This window comes from Zosterops lateralis, assembly GCF_965231275.1.
Source record: "Zosterops lateralis genome assembly, chromosome: 3".
In the NCBI taxonomy this organism is placed as follows: domain Eukaryota; kingdom Metazoa; phylum Chordata; class Aves; order Passeriformes; family Zosteropidae; genus Zosterops; species Zosterops lateralis.
The window spans coordinates 81633741-81657446 of NC_139764.1; the positions used below are offsets into that span (position 1 = coordinate 81633741).

General features: G+C 39.0%; 1 protein-coding gene across 2 annotated transcripts in view; it reads right to left on the reverse strand.

Moving 5' to 3' along the window:
• Window positions 1-21588, reverse strand: part of MEI4 (meiotic double-stranded break formation protein 4) — a 76498-nt gene extending 54910 nt beyond the window's left edge. For both annotated transcript variants that reach the window (XM_083858585.1, XM_083858584.1), the window contains exons 1-2: window positions 21527-21588; window positions 10392-10640 (exon numbers count right to left, since the gene is read on the reverse strand). In XM_083858585.1, coding sequence (XP_083714711.1) covers window positions 10392-10640; window positions 21527-21551 — 274 coding nt within the window. In that variant the 5' untranslated portion in view covers window positions 21552-21588. The remainder of the gene's footprint in view (window positions 1-10391; window positions 10641-21526) is intronic.
• Between the last annotated feature and the right edge of the window lie 2118 nt (window positions 21589-23706).

Consider the following 23706-nt stretch of genomic DNA (forward strand, 5'->3'; position numbering starts at 1 on the left):
GTGACAAAAGACCTGTACTACATGCTAACTATGCCAAAAGATCACAGTCAAAACAAGCCAGAGAAGTGAAGTGGAAGACCAACACACATAAACATCTCAGTGCGAGGAGGCAAAGCTAGAACTCCTTACTAGGGCAGAGTCACAAACTGCTTCCCCTCTCACTCTTGGAAAATGTGCCTATACTGTTCACTTTCCACAAGGATGCAATGCAGTACCATACTCCTCAGCCTTTGTATTCTCAAATAATTAGAACAAATAACAGATGGTTTGGCCTCACAGGAAATAAATGCTCTATTCCATAGCAAGTTTAAAAAAATCATGTTTAACACAGAAAAACAGCAACCCTAAGCAACCACCATACAGTATTCTGTATGTTAATAAAACACTACTCAAAAATTTTAATATGGACTTCATTAAATTCACCACTTCAAAATAAACTCTGACCATTAATTCAGTCTCTGAAAACATACCACTACCAATGAAAGTACTATTAACAAGATCAAAACTGGAAATGTGGTTGGTTTATTTATTTATTGTTGAGTTTCATGTCTTTGACACTCAGACATATTTGAAATTGCACAGTATTGGTACCAACTGACTCAAAATGAAAGGGCTACCTGTAGGGAAATTAACTGCCATTTCCAGGAGGTAGGAAAAGCTGGACATTTAGGGCCAGTTTAGCATTTTATAGATTAACACTGTTTCCAAATGCTCTGCATAGCCAAACTTGGAAAGCAAGCAGAAAAAGCAAACACACTTCCCATGATCTGACTAACAAGAACAGGCATCCATGTTTCATGTCTTCACTCCCTAGGGTTTTGAGCAAAACACATTACAGAAGAAAAAAATTGAAAGTTGTTTTTGGTGCCATTTAAGGAAAATAAACCCTTCCAGGGAATCCCTCTACTGTGAGTTCCACTATGTGATTATTTTGTTCTTGTTCTTAATCCCATGGGACAACATGAAAATTGCTCATGAGGATTTAATGTCAGACATCAGAAGAAGCAAAGCAAGAATTATGTGCAAAAACCCCACATGTATGTTTGCTGATTCTCTTGTGGAAGTAAAGTAAAAATAAGAAATAGAAGAGGTGAAAGAAAGGTGAAGAAAAGAGAAGGAAAAGGGAAGAATAGTACAGCAATATCCATAGAAACAAAACTTAAGATGTTCCCAAATAAAAGAGGTAGGGTATTCAATGGAACACTCCTACTAGGAGACAATGTTGCATTTATGGTTAGGTTCCTATCCACTGAAATATCAAACTCCTGTTCCATGATGAGTTTCCAGAAAATGCTGTTACAGTAAGTCCTCAATTTCAGTGTATATCCAGCTAAATAAGTAATACAAAGTGCTTAAAATTGTTAAGCCATTTACATGTTCCAATCATTTGGGAAGGAGGTGGCAGTTACTTTGTAAAAAACAAACAAACAAACAAACAAACAACAAAAAACACACCAGGAAAATATTATTTCCCTCAAAATGTCTAGAAATAGCATGCCATTTATTTGTTGAAAGAAGCTAAACTCATCACTTTGTACTTACTTAATATTCAAATGAGAAAGCAATCTTGATATTCACACCATGTACAAAAGTACATTATCAAGTACAAAAATAAATAAATAAATAAAGGAATGGCATTAAGCCTGCCTCAGACTAACAAGAATCTTTAAATACTAATTTCAAGAACATTTCACCATATATGTATTGGAAAAAGAAATATGAAAATTTAGTGTGTGTGATAAAGTGACCACACATTTTATAACGCTATAAGTAATGAAATATCTGGTCATTTACAGTCTCCTTAAATTTGTCGTATCAAATTCAGGAAATATTTAAATTCTTAATTCCTATTCAGGACTATCTCCTTACTAAATTAAGATCCTGAGCTGAAAAACAAAGCAAGATCCTGAGCCCCAAACAAAGCAAGATGTGATCTCACAAGGAGAGACCACCTTGGGGTGCAAAGGCTAAAGAACTCACATCTCTCTACTTATATCCACTACAGTAGAAAGAGTATGGCCTGAAAATCAGAAGCCACTCAAGGGATGCCGGAGTGACTTACATACTGCGCAGTGTGTCAGCAAGGTGTGCAGGCACGACAACTCAGATGCACAAACTGCTGTGGGACTACAAAACAGAGGCTTTCATCAGAGCAGTGAGATGCCAATCAGCCCCACAGTTAGAGAACAGGGACTATTCAGCTAGTCCTAAGGACGCAGAGCTCTAGAAAACACCAAAGCCAATCCCATCTCCCACATCCATTTTCTCAATGTGCAGTAAAAGAGGCAGCTTGTGTAAGATCCATGTAGTAGGAGCTGGGGTGGTGGAAGATGCTTTCTCAAGACACTCTGTTGGTGGCTGCCTCAGACTGGAGAACATTTGAATGAGAAAGGCCAAATGCTACATGTAGTTCTAAATTTAAAAACTGGAAGAAGGGGCCTCAACTGATGAAACTGCTGTGAAATGGTAAAATGATCTGCAAGTCTTTTGAAAAACCTAATCTGCCTGCAGTTCCAACAGGGACTGCAGAACAGAAAACAGGCTTGAAGGTGGCAGAGGTGAGAAGCAATGTGAATATATGATCTGAATTCTGCAAAGAAAAAATTACTTCAGTTTCAAACATTAGACATTGTTTATATTCTCTCATTTCATAAGCAGACACGTGGATTATCATTTGAAAATCAAAACCAGTGACATCAGACATGTAAAGTTCTCTAAAAACTCATTTACAATTGATAGTCTCAGCCCTACTGCTAAAAGAAAAAACAAGAGACAGCTAAAAATGAGACATTCATGGAAACCTCTTTGATGATACGGCATTCTGCTTTCCAAGATGTTTTCAGTCAATAACATCTAAAAGGAAATGAAAACGTAAGTGAAATTATGTCTACATCTATATTTTTCAGGGCTCTGTTATTCTTCATTTAATTTTCATTGATAGGTTTGTTTGAAGCGCACTTTCCATGAATAATGAATCAAATTTATTCTCTTATTTAAAAACCCATAGGTTTTTTTTTGCCTTTCTTTTATGTGTAACTCTGTTTCTATTCTGGTGTTTTCATTGCTAACCAAGCTGACTGGCTGAGGAAAAAACAACTCTCCTCACTTCGTGAACTCATGTGTTTAGCACTCCATTGTTGTCCTGATCTGGAACCAAGACAAACTTCTATTTTCATTATTCCATAATAATAAAGCAAAAATATTATTATAGAATTGTATTAGAAGTCTCCAAATAAGTTTTAGAAGCCTTGCATCCCACGCTTTGTTTCTGCATCTCCCTGAGTTGTTTGTTTTGGTTTTTTTTTTGTACCTGGCTTGGAAAAGAAAGGACTTTTGTTTAAATGCAAGGTGCTTTTTTACACTTTTTAATGCTAAAGGTGCATGCTGACACATTTTACTGCATTTAGGGACAATTTCACAGAAATGAATATAGGACTGAGTATGTAAAATTCTCCAATTGTTCAGTGCTAGGATTGAAATGCTTCTCTAAAGGCTTAGAGGCATATATTCAATTTGTTAAGGATTTTGCTTACATAAAGTATCTAAATGCTTAGAATTCAGTAAGAACTGAGAAGGATTTTGAGGATATAAACATTAATTTTTAAGAGATCTCTGTATATGACACCACAAATCTTCTGTAGTTCAAATCAAATAAAGCAAACTTTCAGTAAAGATATGAAAGGATAAATAATCAGGTGACAAACATACAGATTTGGCTCAGTTAATGCTCATCAAGCAGCTTTGACAAGAGAAGATCTGACAAGCTTTAAAATATTGACCATCTCAATGATGTGACTGAAATTTGAGTTCTAAGCCAGATATGGGATATTTCAAAATACTAAATGAATTAAAGTTATCTCTAAAGATGACCTGGCCAAACTGGTAGTACTAAATTGTAAGCATTACGTCTTATCAGAAATGCTCTGCATTATGAAACAAACAGAGCTTTGCTAAGAGACAGGAAATAGCAGCCAATGACAGCTGCAATGATCTGCATGCAACTTAGTGAGATGAAGGCTAAAATGAGGTGGACTCCTTAAGAAGTCGGCTAAAGTGTGCCTTCCTAAAAACATTGCTTTTCTTGAATACAACATGGCATAAATGTTTGGCTGTTTTGCCTTTATATATCCAGAAGGATGCAAAGAAAGATCTGCTTAAGGAACTAGATTTTAAGTTTGAGTTGGGTTAAGATTGCCCAAAATGGTTGTGAAATCTCCATCCTCAAAGATACTTAGAAAACGTCTGGACACAATCCACAACTGGCTCTAGGTGACTGTGCTTGACAAGAGGCTCGGACAAAATGATCTTCAGTGGTCCCTTCCAACCTCCACCATTCCGTGAGTCTGTACTTCCAGGAAAAAAAATTGACTGATTTTTAGCTTCCCGCAGTAGACTTAAAGGCAAAAGGATCCTAATTGCCATGGCCACACCTGTTTTTACCATATACATTCAGTTTTCCCCAAAATTATCATTCTGTTACTCAGAAGAAAAGAAATTATTTCCCACTCAATTATGAATCTCACTTGCTTTTATGAACCTTAATTCTAACAATCACTATGCATCTTATAACAAATTAATAAAATAATACTAAACCCTTTCTCTTGCTGGGAAAATTGGGATGGTTTTGCCTCTGAATGGGCTCCTTACACAGAAATCTGGAAAGAAAAGGACGCTTCTTGGGTCCCTTTGCCTGAAGTATGTGGTCAGAACAGGTGTAGCAATGCCACTGGACAAGATAGGCAGCAGATGCTTTCAAAAGGAGAAAGTTTCCACAACCAAAACAGACCTGTTCTCCATGGAAGGAGCAGTTCTGAGATTTCGATGAATCATTACACTCCAGCTGGTGCTTTTTGCAGATTGCAAATTAACTTATTTAATTTTCCTGAAAAGGCCTCAGCTTTCTTAAAGTTCCCCATTGTGTCAATACAATTATGGAGAACAGATTTATCTCACCATCATATTCCAAGAGCCATATTCCTACAAATCTGTCCTAAATACAATTTAACTTCATTTTTGCTATCTCACAGACCTGCTCTCATTTCTTTGTTCTCCTCATAAAAACATAAAATACTTCTTGGGTTGTGAGACATTCCTTGTCATGCTGCCTACTTGCATTATTGCCACTGGTAGATGCATGGGAGCACACCAGTACACCTCAGATGTCAAACGAATTTCTGAAGTACTGTGTGTCTGACATCCCTATGTCTTAGAGAAAAAAACGTTGAGATGACACACTGGGCTATCCTTATGGATCTGTATGGAGAAAAAGACATCTATTTTTATTTGGGGGGATGGGAAGCCAAGAAGTAGGTAGAGTGTCTTTATACAGAATCATCACATCCCTAAGCACCTGAAAAAAATAATCAGAACGGTTTTCCATGGCAACATCAAATTAAGAGTTGACTGCTGCCCAACGGAGAATCCTCTGACCGTAGAAAAAGGAAGATAGAAAAAGAAAGAAGTAAAAGATACACCTCAGAGGCTGGCAATTCCTCTGCAATTGTTGTGCTTTTGTACTCCTTCTAAATACCAGGAGGGGAAAGTGATGACAGGACACAGCAATCTGTAACGGCAGCTCATTTAAACACACCAACCTGAAAAAATAGCTTTTCCTTAAACATATCATGATAACTTGGAAATTCTGGTCTGTAGTCCTCTACCTTACTACCATGTCATAGGAACTAAAATTGTTGCTAAGTGCTATTTACAACACATGTAAACATTTCACTCTATTTCATCTGTTTTCTGGGGAGGGAAGTAATTTCCCCTAATAGATGAATGTGTTTGTGTCATTACTATTCAGTCAGATGTGGACTGGTGTTATCCCCACTAACAAGGAAGACTCCTTTATAAGGCCACAGATGAGATACCCTCTGAGGAAATCTTCAGGTTTTGGTCTGACCTTTCTGAATTCATCTGATTGGTTTCTCTTTGAAAGTAAGCTTAAAAAAAAAATCTATTATCAATTATGTTCTCTCACCACTCCTTTTAATGTAAGCAGGTAGCGGAAACATCACAAGCTACATTACTTAAGTCATGATGGAGAGTTTTGCCCTTTCAGAAGTTTGATATCCAATTATTCAGAAAACTTTTTGACTGGCCATCATTTTTCCTGCCATCATCAAGGCAGGATTTATTTGATCCTGTCTTTGCCTGCCAAGGAAATCCTAGGGTAAAAGATAAGCACCTAGAGTTTCTGCCTCTCCCTTCTGAGCAACAAATTCCCAAGCCAGGACCTACAGAGAAGTGGAAAGGGACGAGAAGGCTGAATTCTGTGGCCCAAAGCAAGGCTGCTGGTAAACTGTAGCTATGTAATGCTTATAACCAGTTTTACTTCAGCTGTTGAACTGGCTGGTTCCAGTTCTATAAGCTCCCAGTGAGAAGAAATGAGATTGAAATGTCTTCATTCATACTGCTCTACAAAGGAAGTTGCTCCCTTTTACCACACATAGGACTAAATGCCTCAAGAAACACGCCAAGTTAAGGAGTGAAGCAGGAGATACAAAAAATCTTTTTTTCCTCTGGGTGTTATTCCCAAAAGAGATACAAATTGCTTCTTTGACACAGGGAACAGAATTTAGGGGACCTTATCCTGAAAGGCAGAACACAGCCCCAGGATAGAGTTAAAAGTCAGACATTCAGGTTAATCACATTATGACTCAGAGGTCAGTATTTCCCTAAACACAGACACTCTGGTAGGGTGGCTGGCACATGTGCTACTGTGGAGGCTAAAAACAGGAGGGAACTCCAGGGCATGCAGAAGAAGTTCTACTGTAAATGATCTATAAAATGAAGAGTAACCTAGTTCTAAAAGGGTACGGGGTGGAGAGAATCTGGTTTTTATTTTAATTAGAGGAGCAAGCAGTTCAGTAAATTCCTACCCACTGCATAAGAAGGAAATAACATGAACCAAGTCTGAGGGTGAAGCTAAGGAAGAGGAACACATACTTGAGGCAAGTTTTGCTAAACATATACCCTGGATAATCAATCTTGAACCGTCTAGAGTATCAGCTGGAAGCAACCAAGGTAATAAATATCTATCCTCTAAACTGTCATTCCTAAAGTACTTGGCAAAAAAATGCTTGGCAAAAAAAGGGTAGAATATTGCATTTATGCCTTCTTGGGTTGGAGTAACAGCTGCAGGCTTTTCAGAGCTCTTAAACACAGCCAGCCAAGAAACAATATGATCATTGATTTTATGAACTAATGCGAGTGAAGGAATTTGTGTTACAGGACAGGTGCTTCAATCCATGAACCTATGAATTCACCAATGCTTTATCTTTTCTTGTTGCTCCAAAGCAAAGTGATAACAGAATGCTCAAATACTCTAAATGCTTATTCTTAGAATAACACTAAGAAATTTCTATCCTCCTTTCTGTGAAATTTTAATCTGAATCTAAGAAAGGCATGAAGCTTTGCTTTACCATGAAATTTGACCTTTTTTCTACCCACGGGCATAGCTGTAAGTACAATACTGTCAAGGTGAAAAATAACAGATAATTGCAAAAATATTTGCTTCTCCTCCTCTTCATATGATTGACATACAGACAAAAGCACCACCAAGGAACAGAGTCCTTGTATTCAGAAAGACAACTGAACAATAAGTCAAATAAGGAACCTCCAGACACAGCATAGTCAGTGAATACTCTGCACTTTCATAAAAAACACATTAATCTGTAAGAGCTCATACCACCAAGCAGGTTACCTGCAGGAAAACGTGCTTCTCCCTCTAAGTTAGGAACCCACAACTTTTTTAGTGTCTCTGAGGACAAACAAGTATTCAGGTGGGACAAAAAAATTTGAGCATTTCTTTTAAAAATGGATTCTCCATTCTTTATCCTTAATGTATTTGCACATCTGTACTGTGTTCAACTGTATGTAGAGGGGGAAAACAGGTACCACAGCTTCAAAGAGCTCACAAATTTCTCATATCAGGGAAATAAAACTCCATGGGCAGTTTCTAATCATTCCTGAAGACTACTACTATTATTACAAACGGCAGGTGGGAGAGGAAAGTTCTCACATTCAGGATGCAAGGCAGAGAAGATACAGCTGCAAAGTGAACCCTGCTGAAGGACTCAAACTCTTCAGTTCTAAAGAGGTACCAGCAGGATCAAATACAGTCTTATCCTTACTGCATGAGATTTTCTGGTGCTGGATTTTGTGAAACGCAGATATTCCTGTATCTAAAGAGTTGTTAATAAAAACAGAAGAAACTCATAGAAAAGCTGAGGGTTTGAAATATTTTTAAGAGGCTGCTTTATTTTAAGCAGAACACCAACTCCAGAAATGAGGCTAGAGAAATAAGTGGAGGAGGAAAAGGATCCACGATATCTGCAGATTACTTGGTGCTAAGAACAATCCTAATTATCATCCTCAGCCCTAAAGAGCATACCTCTGGTGTGATATTAGGTGGTAAAGCTGAGAAACCATAATGATGGCTTGATGGATCTATAGCGGTTTCACTCGAAAGGAAGAACCACCACTTATTATTACCGCTTTTTCTCATAACTTAGATTCAAGCTCCTTGTGCCTTTGTATCTCAGCAGTAGCCACCCTTTAGCTTCTATTCTCCATGGGCTTGAAAAATCTCAAAACTGGCACAACACATAATAAAGGTGTTGGGTTTTGTATTGGGACAGAAGATGGCAGTGGTGTAGTGGCCCCTATTTCAAGTAAGCCTTGCTTCTACAACCATCTTCCCATACATGTCAACCACAGACATCCTACTATTAATATACATCACCAACTTGAGATCCCAAGGACTGCATAGATCTCAAACTCACCAACAGACATTCCATCAGGTATCAGTAACAGTCTTTCTTTACTCAAAAGCAAGTGACCAAGCATTTGTCTCCAGTAGAACTGTAATCATGAATGCATACTCAGTGGAAACAGTGCAGGTGTAAGACATTTAAAATTAGAAAAGATTTATTACATTTTAAGTCTGTGAACAAACTTCAGTATGATTAGAGTAATGAAAAGGATGTTTCCTTTGCAAGAGGTGTTATATCTCAGAGACAGTTTTCTCTGCCTATCTCACAACTAAAATTTAGAGTTTAGAGAATCTTTCAAAAATTAGAGTACAGAAGTTGCAAGTGAATTGATTTTGTTTGCTGCATTTTGCTAATTGGTAGTGTTTGCTGTGTTCTGTTTAATCCACAATCAGAATATTCTCTCCAGACATTAGATGTTTATAAATTTCTCCTGATAATATGCAGCCAGTTCTTCAAAACCTAAGACACCTGTTGGAAACTGCATCTTAAAAGTTACTTTTAGTCTTAAATGTCACGTTTGCAACAGGTTGCAGAAAATAGACACGCAGACATTAACAAAGTAAGAACAGTCATTAAGTCACTTCTTTGTAGAGAACTATTATACTAATTAAATACATAAACCATTAAAGCCTCTAGCTGAAGTCTAATGATCCCCCATCAGTCAACGTTAGAGATTAGAAATCTTTAGGCAAGGCAACAAAGACACTACTGTTTCAGTACAAAGGCAGTGTGGCAAAGCCTCATCAAGTTTTCCACCAGGGAACCTTCTAAAAATCTCAAGCCATAAAGCAATTAGCTATACATCTTGATTTTAGAGATCCCCTCAACAAGGAACTTCCTCTCTCCTTCAGCCCAGAGCATTTTGACCCCCATCTCCCAGGAAAGTGTCTCCCCAGAGCCTGCAGAAATCCTTCATGCCTGATTTCCAAGCTCACACAGTGTCACCGATACCTTGAACTGAGCATGACTTACCACACATGCACAAGTCAGAGAAACAGTGCTGTTTGAGACCATCTTTTTTAATCTTTTTTGACTAAAAGCTTTCCTGAATTCAATAGTATCAGACTCACAATATTTTACCATATGCCATAAAAAAACCTCACAGTATCCACAGTCTCAGTACATTCTCAGAAAAAACAGATAAACAGCACCCAGGCAGGGTAGCCTACCCTACCTTCCTGTTACACATATTGGGGATTAGTGCTTCCAACACTTTAGGCTTAAATCCTGATTTTAAAATCTGTAGGGTGGTTAAAAAAATGTAATATGTCTTTAAGACATATTCCAAATGCAAATAAAAACTAGTTCTTACAAACTGGTATTTACAAGGTTATAGGGTAACATTGTGTATTGACAATTTTTGTCTGCAATTATTTTGTATAATACCTATTGATTCTGAGAGTTAAATATAGAAATCCTGCATAAGCATCAAATTCTCAAGCACAATCCCATTACAAATGAAATAAGTGTTCCACTAACTCAGAACTTTGGGAAAAACAAAAAACAGTACACTGAAGACTCTCACATCTAGGTACAAGAAATGGTACAGGCAACATGAAAGCTGTTTGGTTCCCTGCTATTGCAACGTAGCCAGAAATTATTTGAGTAACTTACTGTTCTCCAAGCAGAATCTTGGAGAGATCCTGGTCAACAGAAGCTCCTGTCGTAATCGAAGAACTTCAGCTTCCAGCACTTCCACTTTCCATTTCCATCCAAAATCTTGTTCAGATACAGTTTTGGCAAGGTACTCTGTGTATTCTTTGGAACTCTTCCCTGGTGGTTTTGAGCGGATAATTGCAAAAGCCAATGCTAGTTTTGATATTTTCAAATAAGAAATCTGATTTTCTCTTCCACCTTTGATTTCTATTGCATTAGAAAAACAGAAAACAAAAAGGTTACTTCACTATGACTCCATTAAGGAAATGATGCACAATATTTTCTTGGCTTTGAAAACTGTTCAACAATGAGACCAATTCTTTCATTTCTAGTGCATTACTAAATCATCAAGGAGAACAGAAATACAAGCATCTGTGCACAATGTAAGAACATACATGAGCTGCACTCAGCTATAAAAATAAAATTCAGCCAATGTTTGAGAATAACTGTGGAAATAGTAAGCACTTCAAATAGGCTTATCCTAGCAAAATTTTCAATGCAAATGCTAACCCCACTGAAACAAGGATGAAAAAAAGTAAAAATATTAACCTCAAAAAACTCACCCTGATACTCTCTCCCCCCAAAAAGAATTCTAAACCATGACACAAGAATTCATTTGGGGTTATTTATACTTAAGTACAATACATATAATTTCATGGAAGTGTATCAAAAGGTTCCACTGCTCAAAAGATAAAACTTTGAGGTTGTCTCTGGTTTTGGACACCTAGTATTGGTGCCCTTGAAATTTTAAGTCTACTTTAAGCCTCAAGTCTGCAGAAAGCTTCAAAGTGATGCAAGTGGCTAGTAAAGCAAAGAAGACAGTCTTATAAGCTTTGTTACAAACAGTAAGGATGGGGCAAAAGGCATCATAAAGGTCAGAGTAACAAAATATTTAAACAGATGATTACATCATCTGTAACAGCACAGAGCCTAGGAGCAGAGAAGGAAAAAAATTAAATTAAAACCAACTAATATTAACCAGCCTATCCAGTTAGCAAAGTTAGTAAAGTCACATTTTTTTCTAATTCCACACCATTTTCATTCAGTTGTTTGATTTATTCTTTTCCTGAAAAAAAAAATCACTCCCAAAATAATAAGAAAAAAAAATCACTTCCTACAATTTTGCCCTGACTTGGATATCTACAACTTTTTCACAGTGCTATTTTTCTCTTGTTATCCATCAAAAATGCAGGTTAAACACTAATAAGTTGTGTTGAGCAGCTCTGAAATAGTCACAGCACAGGTTTGAAAAAGGTATCTTTCGTCACCCTTTCACCAGATCATCTGCTATCACTAAGCTCACTTTCTTCCTCTGGTTCTACTCGACTTTGGATAGTAAGTCATAAATCATCCTATATTCATTTATCCATCAGGGACACTTACAGAACAAACTGCTTTTTAAGTATGTATTTCACCTTTCAAATACTTCTGAAATGCACAATCAATCCCTGTGCACTCCTTGTACACTGTCCATTCAGATACAGCAGCCAGTTAACGCTTTACATAGTACAGAGCACAAAGGACAAGAGTGCAAAAATTCCTTGGGATCTATTTACCTACAGCTACAGTATTTACCTTGGGATCTATTTACCTACAGTATTTTAAGCTACTTTTCTCCACTTGAAACACTCCATTCCTGTTGTGTGCCAGGGCAGAATCACCCAATCTAAGCCATCAGTGCATTCTTGAAGCTAATTAAATAGTAAGCCTTTAGAAACTGAAGTATACTATGTATATATCTTACTTAAAGCAGTTATACATTAAAAGGTACTTCTGCAAAATTTCTGATAAAGAAAATCTATTTCACAGAACTTTTAAATTCATATCTAGATTTTCAGTGAAAAGCAGAAATCGATTCTCTCAAAGGATTAGCACCTCTGTGGGAAAGCTAACTGGTGTAAGACTTTTGCTTGCCTTATACATCAAAGGAAATGTTTACAAATACAAAAGCATGCAAGTAATTGACCTGCCTTCAAAACTGTGAATAAAACGGAATATATGGAACCACAGTGAAAGAAGATTAAATAGTAACAGTAAGGTATCCAAAATATTTGGCTTTGAATCTGAAAGGTGCTTCCCATCAACAGAAATGTCACCCAGAAATTACTCAAACAGTGTCTGTCAAGCTCCATTCTTACAAAGTCCCTGTGCAGAGCAGAACGATAAATGAGGGCAGGCAGAAAAATGTCTTACACTTCTCATCTAACATTTTGGTACCTCCAGAGACTGCTCTGCCAAAACTTTCTGATTCATCTCCCTTTTAAGGACAAACACTTATTTACTTTCTGCTTCATGACATTCTTTCTCAGTATTAGTATTTTCCCTTAAATTACATTCACAGAAGTTGCAAAATTATCAACATTCCAGTATGGGGCAGGCAGAGGTATTTATTCCAGCATTTCATGGACACTCAGGTGCTTTTTATCATCAGAGTCACCACCAATGCCTTATTTATCATATTCTATTTTTCCTTACAGGACATACAAGTACAAGGGAAGTACAAGGGAAGTACAAAGTTTGCTGCCTGACCACTGACATATTACCACCATGCTACTAGTGTGAAATGCTACTTTGGTAGTATTTTTTGACCACCCATTATCAAAATAAAGAGAGTAATTTTTTCATTTTGTTTCAAAAGGGACTACTGTGTTTTAAGCATAACAAAAAACTTAGTACAATGGAGACAAGCAAAAGGATCCTTCAACTGCAACATTCCAAAATGCTATTTTCTAAAGTAGATGTTTCCCCTAGCAAGTCACATAAATCACTACCTAATTATGCTTTAAGAATCTTAAATAGCATTCCACCTTGACACTTAAGGCATACATTTAATTAATGAATTAATGCAATTTGGAGTTTGAGGGGGTCTTTTCCTCTTCAGCATCTTATACTGTAGGAGTGCCTTACACTGAATGAGTTTAGGGAGATATTCTTACCCTGGAGGAAAAACTTACTCCTTTTCTGGAAAAATAATTTGCAAAGATGCTCTTACAAAAAAACCCCAACAGCAGGACAGATCACAGAACACAGCTGGTTTTTCTTAGGAACAAGACACACCACAGTTTTTGGAGAAGTCATTCTGATGGAATCACAAAATCAGTTGTTTCAAAATGGGTAATTAATGAGAAATAGCAATATTCCTACATGCATTTCCAGAAAAAATGATTTCTTAAAGATTTTATGGAGAATATACAGCTCTTTCACTTGCTTTCTGTTACTGACACTATCATCATCTCTCTTCCCTTCTTTTTTGATTAGGCAAAGAGAAGTTTGTGTATGGAACCGAGTTGATTGAGGTTTTTCACCATACCTCTAAAGGGACAACTGCTCTCAGAAACTACTATGTAAGTCTCTTAGAAAATAACACACCGGATGACACTACTAGAAATATGGGGATGCTGGCCAACTGTGCATTAGCAAAAATTGCATAGCAATCTGTTGCTCTCAGGAAGGGCTGAACCACCAAATATATTCCACTGAAAGCATATTGGCAGCTACAGAGTTTTATCAATAATGTTTGTGCTCTTATCAGCATAGAAATGATAACACTGGTTGGGCAGAAGAAAGTTTTAGAGCCAAACCAAAAATTTTCCTTGACTGAGAATAGTACTCGACCAAGAGCAGAAAGGAGTCGCCAGTCTAATTCTAGCTGCTAATGCCAAAATATGTCTGACATAAACAGAAAGAGAAAGGTTCAAGAATTATCCAAAGCTCCATTCCTGTGATTACTTGGTGTTAAGGAGAGAACCAGTAATCCCTTGCAGACTTTGCTGGAAGCAGGACTAAGCACCCTAACAACAGATCCCACACAGTGACAGGTTCCCTATGCAAACCCCTCAACCCACAAACTGATATTGGAGGAGCACTCAGAGGACACAATGGGTTTACAATACTGTTGAATGGGGCTAAGTCTACAGATTTCCAACACAAGAATGACATTCCATGCTTCCAGCTCTCATGCAGAGAGAGGGCACTGATAACCCACAGACCTGCTGAGATCCTAGCCACGGGAGACTGCTGAGCAATTATCTACCTGCTGAAATAATTACAAAAGAAGTGATCAACTGTCCCAAACAGCTTTGTGTAACTTAACCAAGGGGAACTGAGATGTGGTGCAAGATCCATTGAAGACCTTTGATATAAGCAGGAAACAGGGTAACAGAAAGAACCAGGATAAATTTGATTCATAAGCACTACCCTAATCCACCAACTTGCCAGTCCTCTTTTGCAAATGCATTTGATGCAGCAGCTCATATGGAGAGATGGAAATGTTAAGGGTTAATGACTCAAGGAACGGCCATTTGCAGAAGAAGGTGAATCCTCAATTCTAGAGCTTTTAAGAAATCTTTCAGGGATGTTTATGGATAAAGAAGGTCAATTTTATATCACTTACTCTTCCGAGTGGTACATACAGTTTTCTCACTGACCTTGGAAACAGGTAAGTCACAGGGAAATGGGGGAAGACAGCTAAGTTATGATATGATTTAAAATCATAGGGTACCTTAAATCAAACCCAAAACCTAAACTCACTTGGAATAATTTAACACTAGAGTAATACTCATTAATGTCAAAGGATTATAGACCTTAGGTGTGATTTCCAAGTTTGGCCATGAAATTCATGGCTAATAATGGAGGAAACTGCTGCAAATGTCATAGACAAAACCTTATTGATTACATCAAGAGATTCATTTGTTATTCAGACCCTAGCATATGAATTTAAAAATAATTTTAAAAAATAATAGCATAAGATACAAAATAGACTGTAATTCATGTAACTTCCAGGCCATTCCAGGGCTCTGTTTTCTCCACACATGAAAATTTTATTTAAAAATAAGAGGAGTTGTCAGGGCAGAAACAAATTGCCAGTCACCACTACTACATAGCTAAGAATATTCAGACAGCCCTAAATATAAAAAAAATTGCTTTTCCCTCTAAATTTAAGAGTATGGTCTGTCCTTAAAGGTACAAATATTCATGGAAAATCTGTTTTGTTGCCAGGATTTTTACTTTAACTAGTCTGTCAATTAAACAGTACAAATAAAAGAGAAAAAAATACCCATATCTTTGTAACCTCATCTGCTTTATACAATAGAAACCAAAATATTGACTCATTATGATGGAGCACAAAATGCTGCAATTGCTCTAGTGGAACTGGGCTGAGTTAAGACACATATGGCTACAACATTAAGCAACAATAAAATAAACTTGATTTAATTGGTATGCCTAGCACAATGTCATTTGTGTATGTAATAAACAATGAAAATGGGACAGCTACATAATCAAGATGAACTGAAGTATGCCTTGTGCTCCAATTAAGCAGCTTTTATTGTAAAAATGCATAATAAACCAAGGCTACTCTACAGTGTGATCTTTAAACAACCTACACTCACAATACATAAAGATATGAAATGTGACCATACTCAATGTGGGAAGAACTTGCTTTTCCTCCAACAAGCCAAACAATAACTCCAGCATATTTTTTTCAAATGAACTCAAAATGGTAAAACAATACTGAAAATAATCAATATTTTATGTTAAAAGCATAAGGAAACTTGAAGGTAGGATGTTTTATTTTTTCAAACTCAAACTTTTAAATAATTTTAGCCCCTAAAATCAAATCTTATAAATTCTCCAAAACCAAATAACATGAATGAATTGAAAAAAACATTTTAGCACTTACTAATGTTCCTCAATTATAACCATATCTGAGAATTTAAGAACGTAAGCAACCATAATTCCTCAGGATTTCAGTAACATTTCTGACGTAGGATTTATCTCCTCTTAACTACAGGAACCTACAGATTAGATGGCTACAATTGAGATAGTCGTCTGAACTTCTTTTATTATCAATGGGCAGAAACAGAGATTTCAAATGTTAAAAATAAGCCAAGCCATTTGTACATTTTGTGGTAAAGTCATGACCCAGAAACATTTGTTTCCCCCCACGGACCACAAAGAGTGTTAAGAGGCTGCATCAGATGCACACACGTGTATTGTGGCTGCACTGAGATGAGCTGGAGCACCACAGGCAGCTAAACCTGAGACCTTCAAAGACCTACTTAAGGCACCTAATTAACAAGAAATTTCGTGAGGCTGGGAGCAGCACCCCTTAAAAGAAGTTTGCAAGTCTAGATCTTTTTGGTATCTCTGGGGGGTGGTGGAAGCTTTCTAGAAGAAAACCCAAAAGTCATGGAAAAAAGTTTGTGAGAATACCTCTGTGAACATATTACAATATACAAAATAGCAGACAGCAGGGCTCAACCGAGGGCTGTTGCTGCTAATAGAAGAGGCGGAAAGTGTACAACTAAGACCGATCGCAAGGTGGAGGATGATGATGATAATCCAGGAGAAGGACCTTCACCAAAATCAGAAACTACATCGAGGGGTGTAGACTCTGGAGCCAATATTGATTCATTTTCCCTAAAGGACCTTCGAGGCCTGAGAAAAGATTACAGACGACAACCTGATGAATCTATAATAAGTTGGTTAGTCCGCCTTTGGGATGCTGCAGGGGAGGCTACAGTTCTGGATGGCACTGAAGCGAGGCATTTGGGATCTCTGTCGCTAGACCCTGTTATTGATCAGGGCATGATGAGGGAGGCTAGCCCTCACAGCCTCTGGGAACGGATTCCGGACGGTGTAGCACAAAGATACCTGTGTGCAGATGACCTTTATTTGCAGCAGACACAGTGGAGGACCATAGAACAGGGGATCCAACGTCTGAGAGAGATGGCAGTAGCAGAGCTTATTTTTTCGGATGACGTAACAACTAGGAATCCAGACCTGGTAGCATGTACCCCTGTAATGTGGAGGAAACTTGTGCGGCTTGGGCCATCTGAATACGCCTCTGCCCTAGCAATAATGAAGCGAGAGGAGACAGATGAGACTGTGCTCGATATGGCGAAAAAGCTTCGAGCATATGCTGATGCTGTACATGGCCCAACTCACGCCAGAATTGCAGCTGTGGAAACACGACTGCAGAAATTAGAGGACAAAATAGAGGAGAATCATAGGAAACTCAGGGAAGAGATTAAGGAGGACTTCCTCCAAATCTCGACTGTGCAAATTAGAGGCCCTGGTATCCAACGCAGGCGCTCCTTTGATGGGGAGAGAAGGTACACCCCACGAGCTGAGTTGTGGTTCTTTTTGCGTGAATCTGGAGAGAACATGAGGAGATGGGATGGAAAGCCCACTGCTGCTCTGGCACAACGGGTACATAATTTGAAGGAAGGTAGGATTCAAAGAGTGGAAAGATATTGCTGCCCGGTTACAGAAACTACCGGTGAAGATTCGCCATGTAGATGCCCATGTCCCCAGAAGTAAAGCTAATGAGGAGCAGCAAAACAATCAGCGGGTAGATCAAGCTGCAAAAATAGGAGAGTTGAAGATAGACCTAGACTGGGAGCACAAGGGAGAGTTGTTCCTAGCACGATGGGCCCATGATGCCTCAGGTCACCAAGGTAGGGATGCCACCTATAAGTGGGCACGAGACCGAGGGGTGGATCTAACCATGGACAGCATTTCTCAGGTTATCCATGACTGTGAGACGTGCGCTGCCATTAAACAAGCCAAGCGGATGAAGCCCCTCTGGTATGGAGGGCGGTGGTCTAAGTACAAGTATGGGGAGGCCTGGCAGATTGATTACATCACACTGCCTCAAACCCGCCAAGGCAAGCGCCATGTGCTGACCATGGTAGAAGCCACCACGGGATGGTTGGAAACCTACCCTGTGTCTCATGCTACAGCCCGCAATACTATTCTGGGCCTTGAAAAGCAGGTCCTTTGGAGGCACGGTACTCCCGAGAGAATTGAGTCAGACAACGGGACTCATTTTAAAAATAATCTTATTAAAACCTGGGCGAGGGAACATGGCATTGAATGGGTGTACCATATCCCCTACCATGCACCAGCTGCAGGTAAAGTGGAGAGGTACAATGGGTTGTTAAAAACCACCCTGAAAGCATTGGGTGGGGGGTCCTTAAAAAACTGGGAACAGCATTTAGCGAAGGCCACCTGGCTAGTTAACACCCGAGGTTCTACCAACCGAGCGGGTCCTGCTCAGTCCCAGCTCCTTAATATAGTAGATGGAGACAAAGCTCCAGTGGCCCATGTTAGAGGTTTGTTGGGAAAGACAGTATGGATCAACCCAAACCAGAACACAGGTGCAAATTAAAGAAATGAGAAACATCTAGTACACTCAGAATTATATGAGCATAAAAAAATCAGTTTGGCTTCTCAAAGTTTCTTTGCTTCACTCTTCAACAAGATCATTTGAAAATAATAATTTAAGCCTGAGTCTTATATTAGCTTAAAATTCCCTAAAAGCTTTTCTTTTCTTCCTTTTACTCTCCTTTTTCTCCTCCAACGGGCCTTTTTTATGTGCCACTCACAACAACACAGAGTCAATCTGGCACACAGTACCATCACCATTTTCTCTTCACTATTCTGACTACTGAAGACATGAATGTGTTTCCAGAATAGGGAATTTATTCTATAAAACCTGCTGTTCAGAAATTAAAGTATAACTCAGTGGTGTAAATTTATCTATTCTTATGTCAGCACAGATTTCTTCCACTACCAAAACAGAACTGTGCTCACTTAATCAGCTGGGTGTAAATCCATTTGGTTTGGGAACTGAGGATATACTTTTCATTACAGCTTTATGAGATGAAATTTATGAAACCATGAAATTCAGACCCTTATTCTTTTACAAAGTTTCCTATATGCTAATAGTAATTACATAAAGAGTAAATTTACAGTTGGCATTAGGGACTGTGGAAAACAATCCCAGCCTTTATACACTGCCAAGTTACAACAAAAAAGCAGTCCTTATCTCCACAGCTTTACCTATTGCAATGACTCTATTAGCTTTTGAATGGAGATTTTCAAAGCAGAGTTCAAAAAAAGGCAATCATCAAGAGTTTGGAGGATTATATGAAGACTATTTTGCATAGTTCCTCTTCCCATGTTAAAATATAGTGACTAAAATATCACCATAATTTCCTTTTCAGTTTCACACTTTCAGCCTTTGCGGAACGGTTCCACAAAAGTTTTCAAATCTATAAGATCAGTGTCCTTCAGTGATACTGATTCATTCATGCAGCCTTCCAGAATGCATCCACTGTATTTTAAAAACCTTGGTTTTGGATTTCTTACAGAAATTTATTATAGGCAGAAAGAAAGATGAGATTGTTCAGAAGAAATGTTTGTAATAGAGGACAAGGAAAAGAGGGAATACTGCTAGGAATCCAGTACTCTAAATAGCATACATCATGCAATAAAGAATGAATCCTTATATATACTATAGATATTAACTATAACCACATTTAAATGTGTAGTGTCTAAATATTAATTTATGAAGCACTGGAAATTGTATAAGACAGCAAGCCACTGAAAAGACTTGCGAAGGATTCACAGCCAAGTCTATAGTCAAGTACTTTTTTACACTTTTATTTGGCTCAACTACTAGTTTATTCAAATTAAGACAACATCAAAGCCACGAAGATGATCAGAAGGCTGGAGCACCTCTCCTCTGAACGCAAGTTGAAATAGTTGTTTATGAAGCCTGGAGAAGAGAATGCTCCAGTGTGCCTTTCACCACCTAAAGGGTATTACAAGAAATGGAAAAGGACTTTTATAAGGGCAAGACAAGGGAGAATGACTTTAAACTGAAAGAGGGCAGATTTAGACTAGTTATTAGGAAGAAATCCTTTACTGTGAGGCTGATGAACATGTTGGAACAGATTACCTGGAGAAGTTGTGGATGCAAGTCTTGGTTTTAGCTGGGACATTTTCTTCTTAGTAGCTGGTACAAAGCTGTGGGTTTTGGATGCAGTATAAGAATGACATTGATAACATCCTGATGTTTTGGCTGATGCTATGTAGTGTTTACCCTAAGTCAGGGACTTTATAAAGTGCCATGCTCTGCTACTGAGGAGCTGCACTGAAAAATGGGAGGTGAGCAGGGCCAGGACAGGTGACCTGAACTGACCAAAGGAATATTGGGATTTTGGCTCAGAAATGGGCTGGGCATTGGTTAGCAGGAGTGGAGCAACCATGTTCATCACTTGTTTTTCTTGGGTTCTGTTCTCTCTCTTCCTTTCCTTGTGAAAATTCTTCTTATTAATCATATTATTAGCATACTTAGTATCACCATTATAATTTTTTTTTAATTACTATTCTTATCTCAATCTATTACATTTACCTTTTCTTTATGACTATCCCTGCTGAGGTGGGGGGACTGAACAAAAGCCTGTGTGGTACTTAATTGCCAGCTGGGGTTAAAATCCACCCCTGGAACTGTTCAAGACCAGGATGGATGGGATTTTGAGCAACCTGGTCTAGTGAAAAGTGTCCCTTCCCATGGCAGGAAAGTTGGAACTAGATGATCTTTAAGAACCTAGAACTCCAAGCCATTCTGTGACAATACAAAATCAATCATTGCTTTCTTCCAATGGTGAATGAGAGAAATGCAAGTGACTAAGCCCTATAATTTCTGAATTCCTAAGGTCAGAGTGATCAGAAACTATCACTTCAATTCATTGACATTAGAAATAATCAGTAAAAATACAGATAACTTTGATAATTCTTTGATATATCTATATATTCACACAACCTTTTTTTTCTTAACAGGAGCACTAACAACATTAATTGATCCCCAGAATCCATCCAGCAAAACTTCACAACAGCGGTGTTTTTCCTTGTGACTTAGGTAAAACGGACAGAAGAAAACTTTAGATTTGTAACTTATAAAAACAGAGACAAGTAATTAGTAGCTGATTTTCTTCACTATTAATAACCAAAGCAGCGCAACTTTCATGAGATGGTTCCCATTTCCTCCCAAATAAACTCAACCTTTCCTCAAGAAGTCACTCTTCGATCACCGGAGGCTGCCCTCGACAGGCCTCCCGCACGGAGAGAGGCAGGCGTCCCAGGACAGCCAGGAGGTTGTTCCAGGAGCACCACTTGCATCCCTGGGCACAGGTGTGCACTCGATGGATGTCCCCAGGGCCCTGACACCGCGGGCCGGGGGCTTCTCCTCCCGGAGCCCTCAGGGCCTCCCGGCAGCGCGGCCGGCCCGCGCCCCGACCCACCTGCGGCGGCGGCTCCCGGCTCCATGGCCCGGGGCCGGAACGCGACCTCTGCCCCGGCCGGGCTCGGGCCCAGGCACAGGCACTGCCCCGGCCCCGCGGCGGGCGGCGGCAGCTCCCCGGGGCGGGCCCCTGGCCCCCAGTGGCGTTTCCGTGGGCCGAGGCGCGGCGGTGGGCAGAGCCTGCGGACCCGCGGGCCTCGCCTCCCGCTGCCGGGGCTGGGCTGAGGGGGAAGCGCCGAGGGCGGCTGGCGGCAAAGGCCGCCTCAGTCGGGAAGGGACAGGGAGGGGGAAGCCATGGAGCCCCACAGGAGACATCTGAAGGCGCTTCCGCCAGGGAAGGAAGGGAGCGGGGCTGGGGACAGGCTTTTAGCGAGCCTGGCCGCAGCTGGGCCTGCTCAGGGTGCAGAGCCCGCCATCCCGGGGCACCCAAACCACCGCCCGCGCTTCTGCACCGCTTGTTGCTGTGAACTGCACTAAGGTCTCTCAGCGGGTTTGCTGATTAACTTACGCCTCTTTAAACTTACCTAAAACACAGCCCCATACCAGCCACGGTGCAGAAAATTAACTTTATCCCAGCCAAAACCAGCACAATATCTTAAGAGGAAATGGGCTCATGAAACTTCAGAACTGTGTGCATTGAAAAGAGAAGCTGCCTTTTAGTGGAAACACTGTGAGCCACGGTCGCCAGTTAAGAAATTATCTTTGCTTGAAAAATTTTATACTTTACACAAACTGTGCTGAAAAGGCTGGGATAAGGCTTCTTGGCCAGAAATTGAGTTATAGAGGCATGGAATCACTGAACCATTTTGGCTGGAAAAGACCTTTAAGATCATTGATTCCAACCATTAACTCAGCACTTCCAAGTCCACCACTGAATCATGTCCCTCAGTGCCACATCTACACGTCTTTTAAAGACTTTCTGGGATGGTGACTCCACCACTTCCCCAGGCATCCTGTTCTAATGCTTGACAGCCTGAAGAAATTTTTACTAATACTTGGTTGAGGCGGCTGACGACAGAGGACAGGAGAGATAAGAAATTATTAATGAAGTCAGATGCATTAGGTGCTGTAAGGCTTATCACAATACATCAAGCTTTTAAGTAGAGGGGGGTCAATCTTTCTGAACGCAGAAGTATTCAGATGTGACAAACAGTACAGACTTTTACATTTCTTGGATAATCTAAGCAGCATTATTTTTATCATGTTCTTTTATTCAAAAAACTTATTTTTATCAATATACATAGTGGAGAATTTCTGATCTAATACATTTTTAATTATTATTTTGAAAGATTTACCTTCTGAACTAGAGAAAACTGTTAACACATTGGAACTTTCGTTTTAGACTTCAAATGTTAAAAATAAATTAGACAGAATAAGTTAGAGAGCATTTTCATTCTGACAGCACTACTTATTTCTCAGTGAAACTCAAAGGAAAAAGAATAACAAAACATTCTCCAGCTTTCTATAAAAGTGGCATATCAGGAGCTACACTATAAATCTCTGTGCATTTTTTGTGCATGTAAGTGATGCAGATGCTTCGTGAACTGGATGCTCATTATGTACATTGGAACCTCCATGTTTTCGTATAATCTTTTCAGCTGAGACTGAAATAAAAAATTCAGAGACATCAGTGCTTTTACCTGCAAACCTGTCACCTATATACAGAGAGCTGAATCTAAAAAGTAGAACTAGGCAGGGGCAACATTATTACTGTTCTAAAAAACAAAGTGGCTTTGCTTTTTCTGAGAGTACTCTGCATGTAATTGTAGGCTTATTGAGAGGCACCTGAAAATTCTGAGGCCTTCTGCCATTAGGCAGCTGCCTGGAAGAATGTTTTTCACTTAATTGTTTTGTACTTAAACTACATTAATTTAAAAAAACCAAAAACAACCAAAACCAAAAAACAAACCCAAACCAACCAAAAAACCACAAACAAACAAAAAACCCATAAAACTACAAAACACCTGTATAAGATCAGTTTTAGATTCACAGTTCCCTTTTTTATATATTTTTGATTTGGAGCTAGTAGTAATTAGAAGGAATTGTTCTTAAACTTGGAAAGTTACTGTGCACAACTTTCAGAATACCAACCAAAGTACAACTTACTGTAGTTTTTAGGTTTGCTTTCAAAATAAGTTAAAGCATCCCAATATTTTCAAGATGGAAAAAGATGGTGTACCC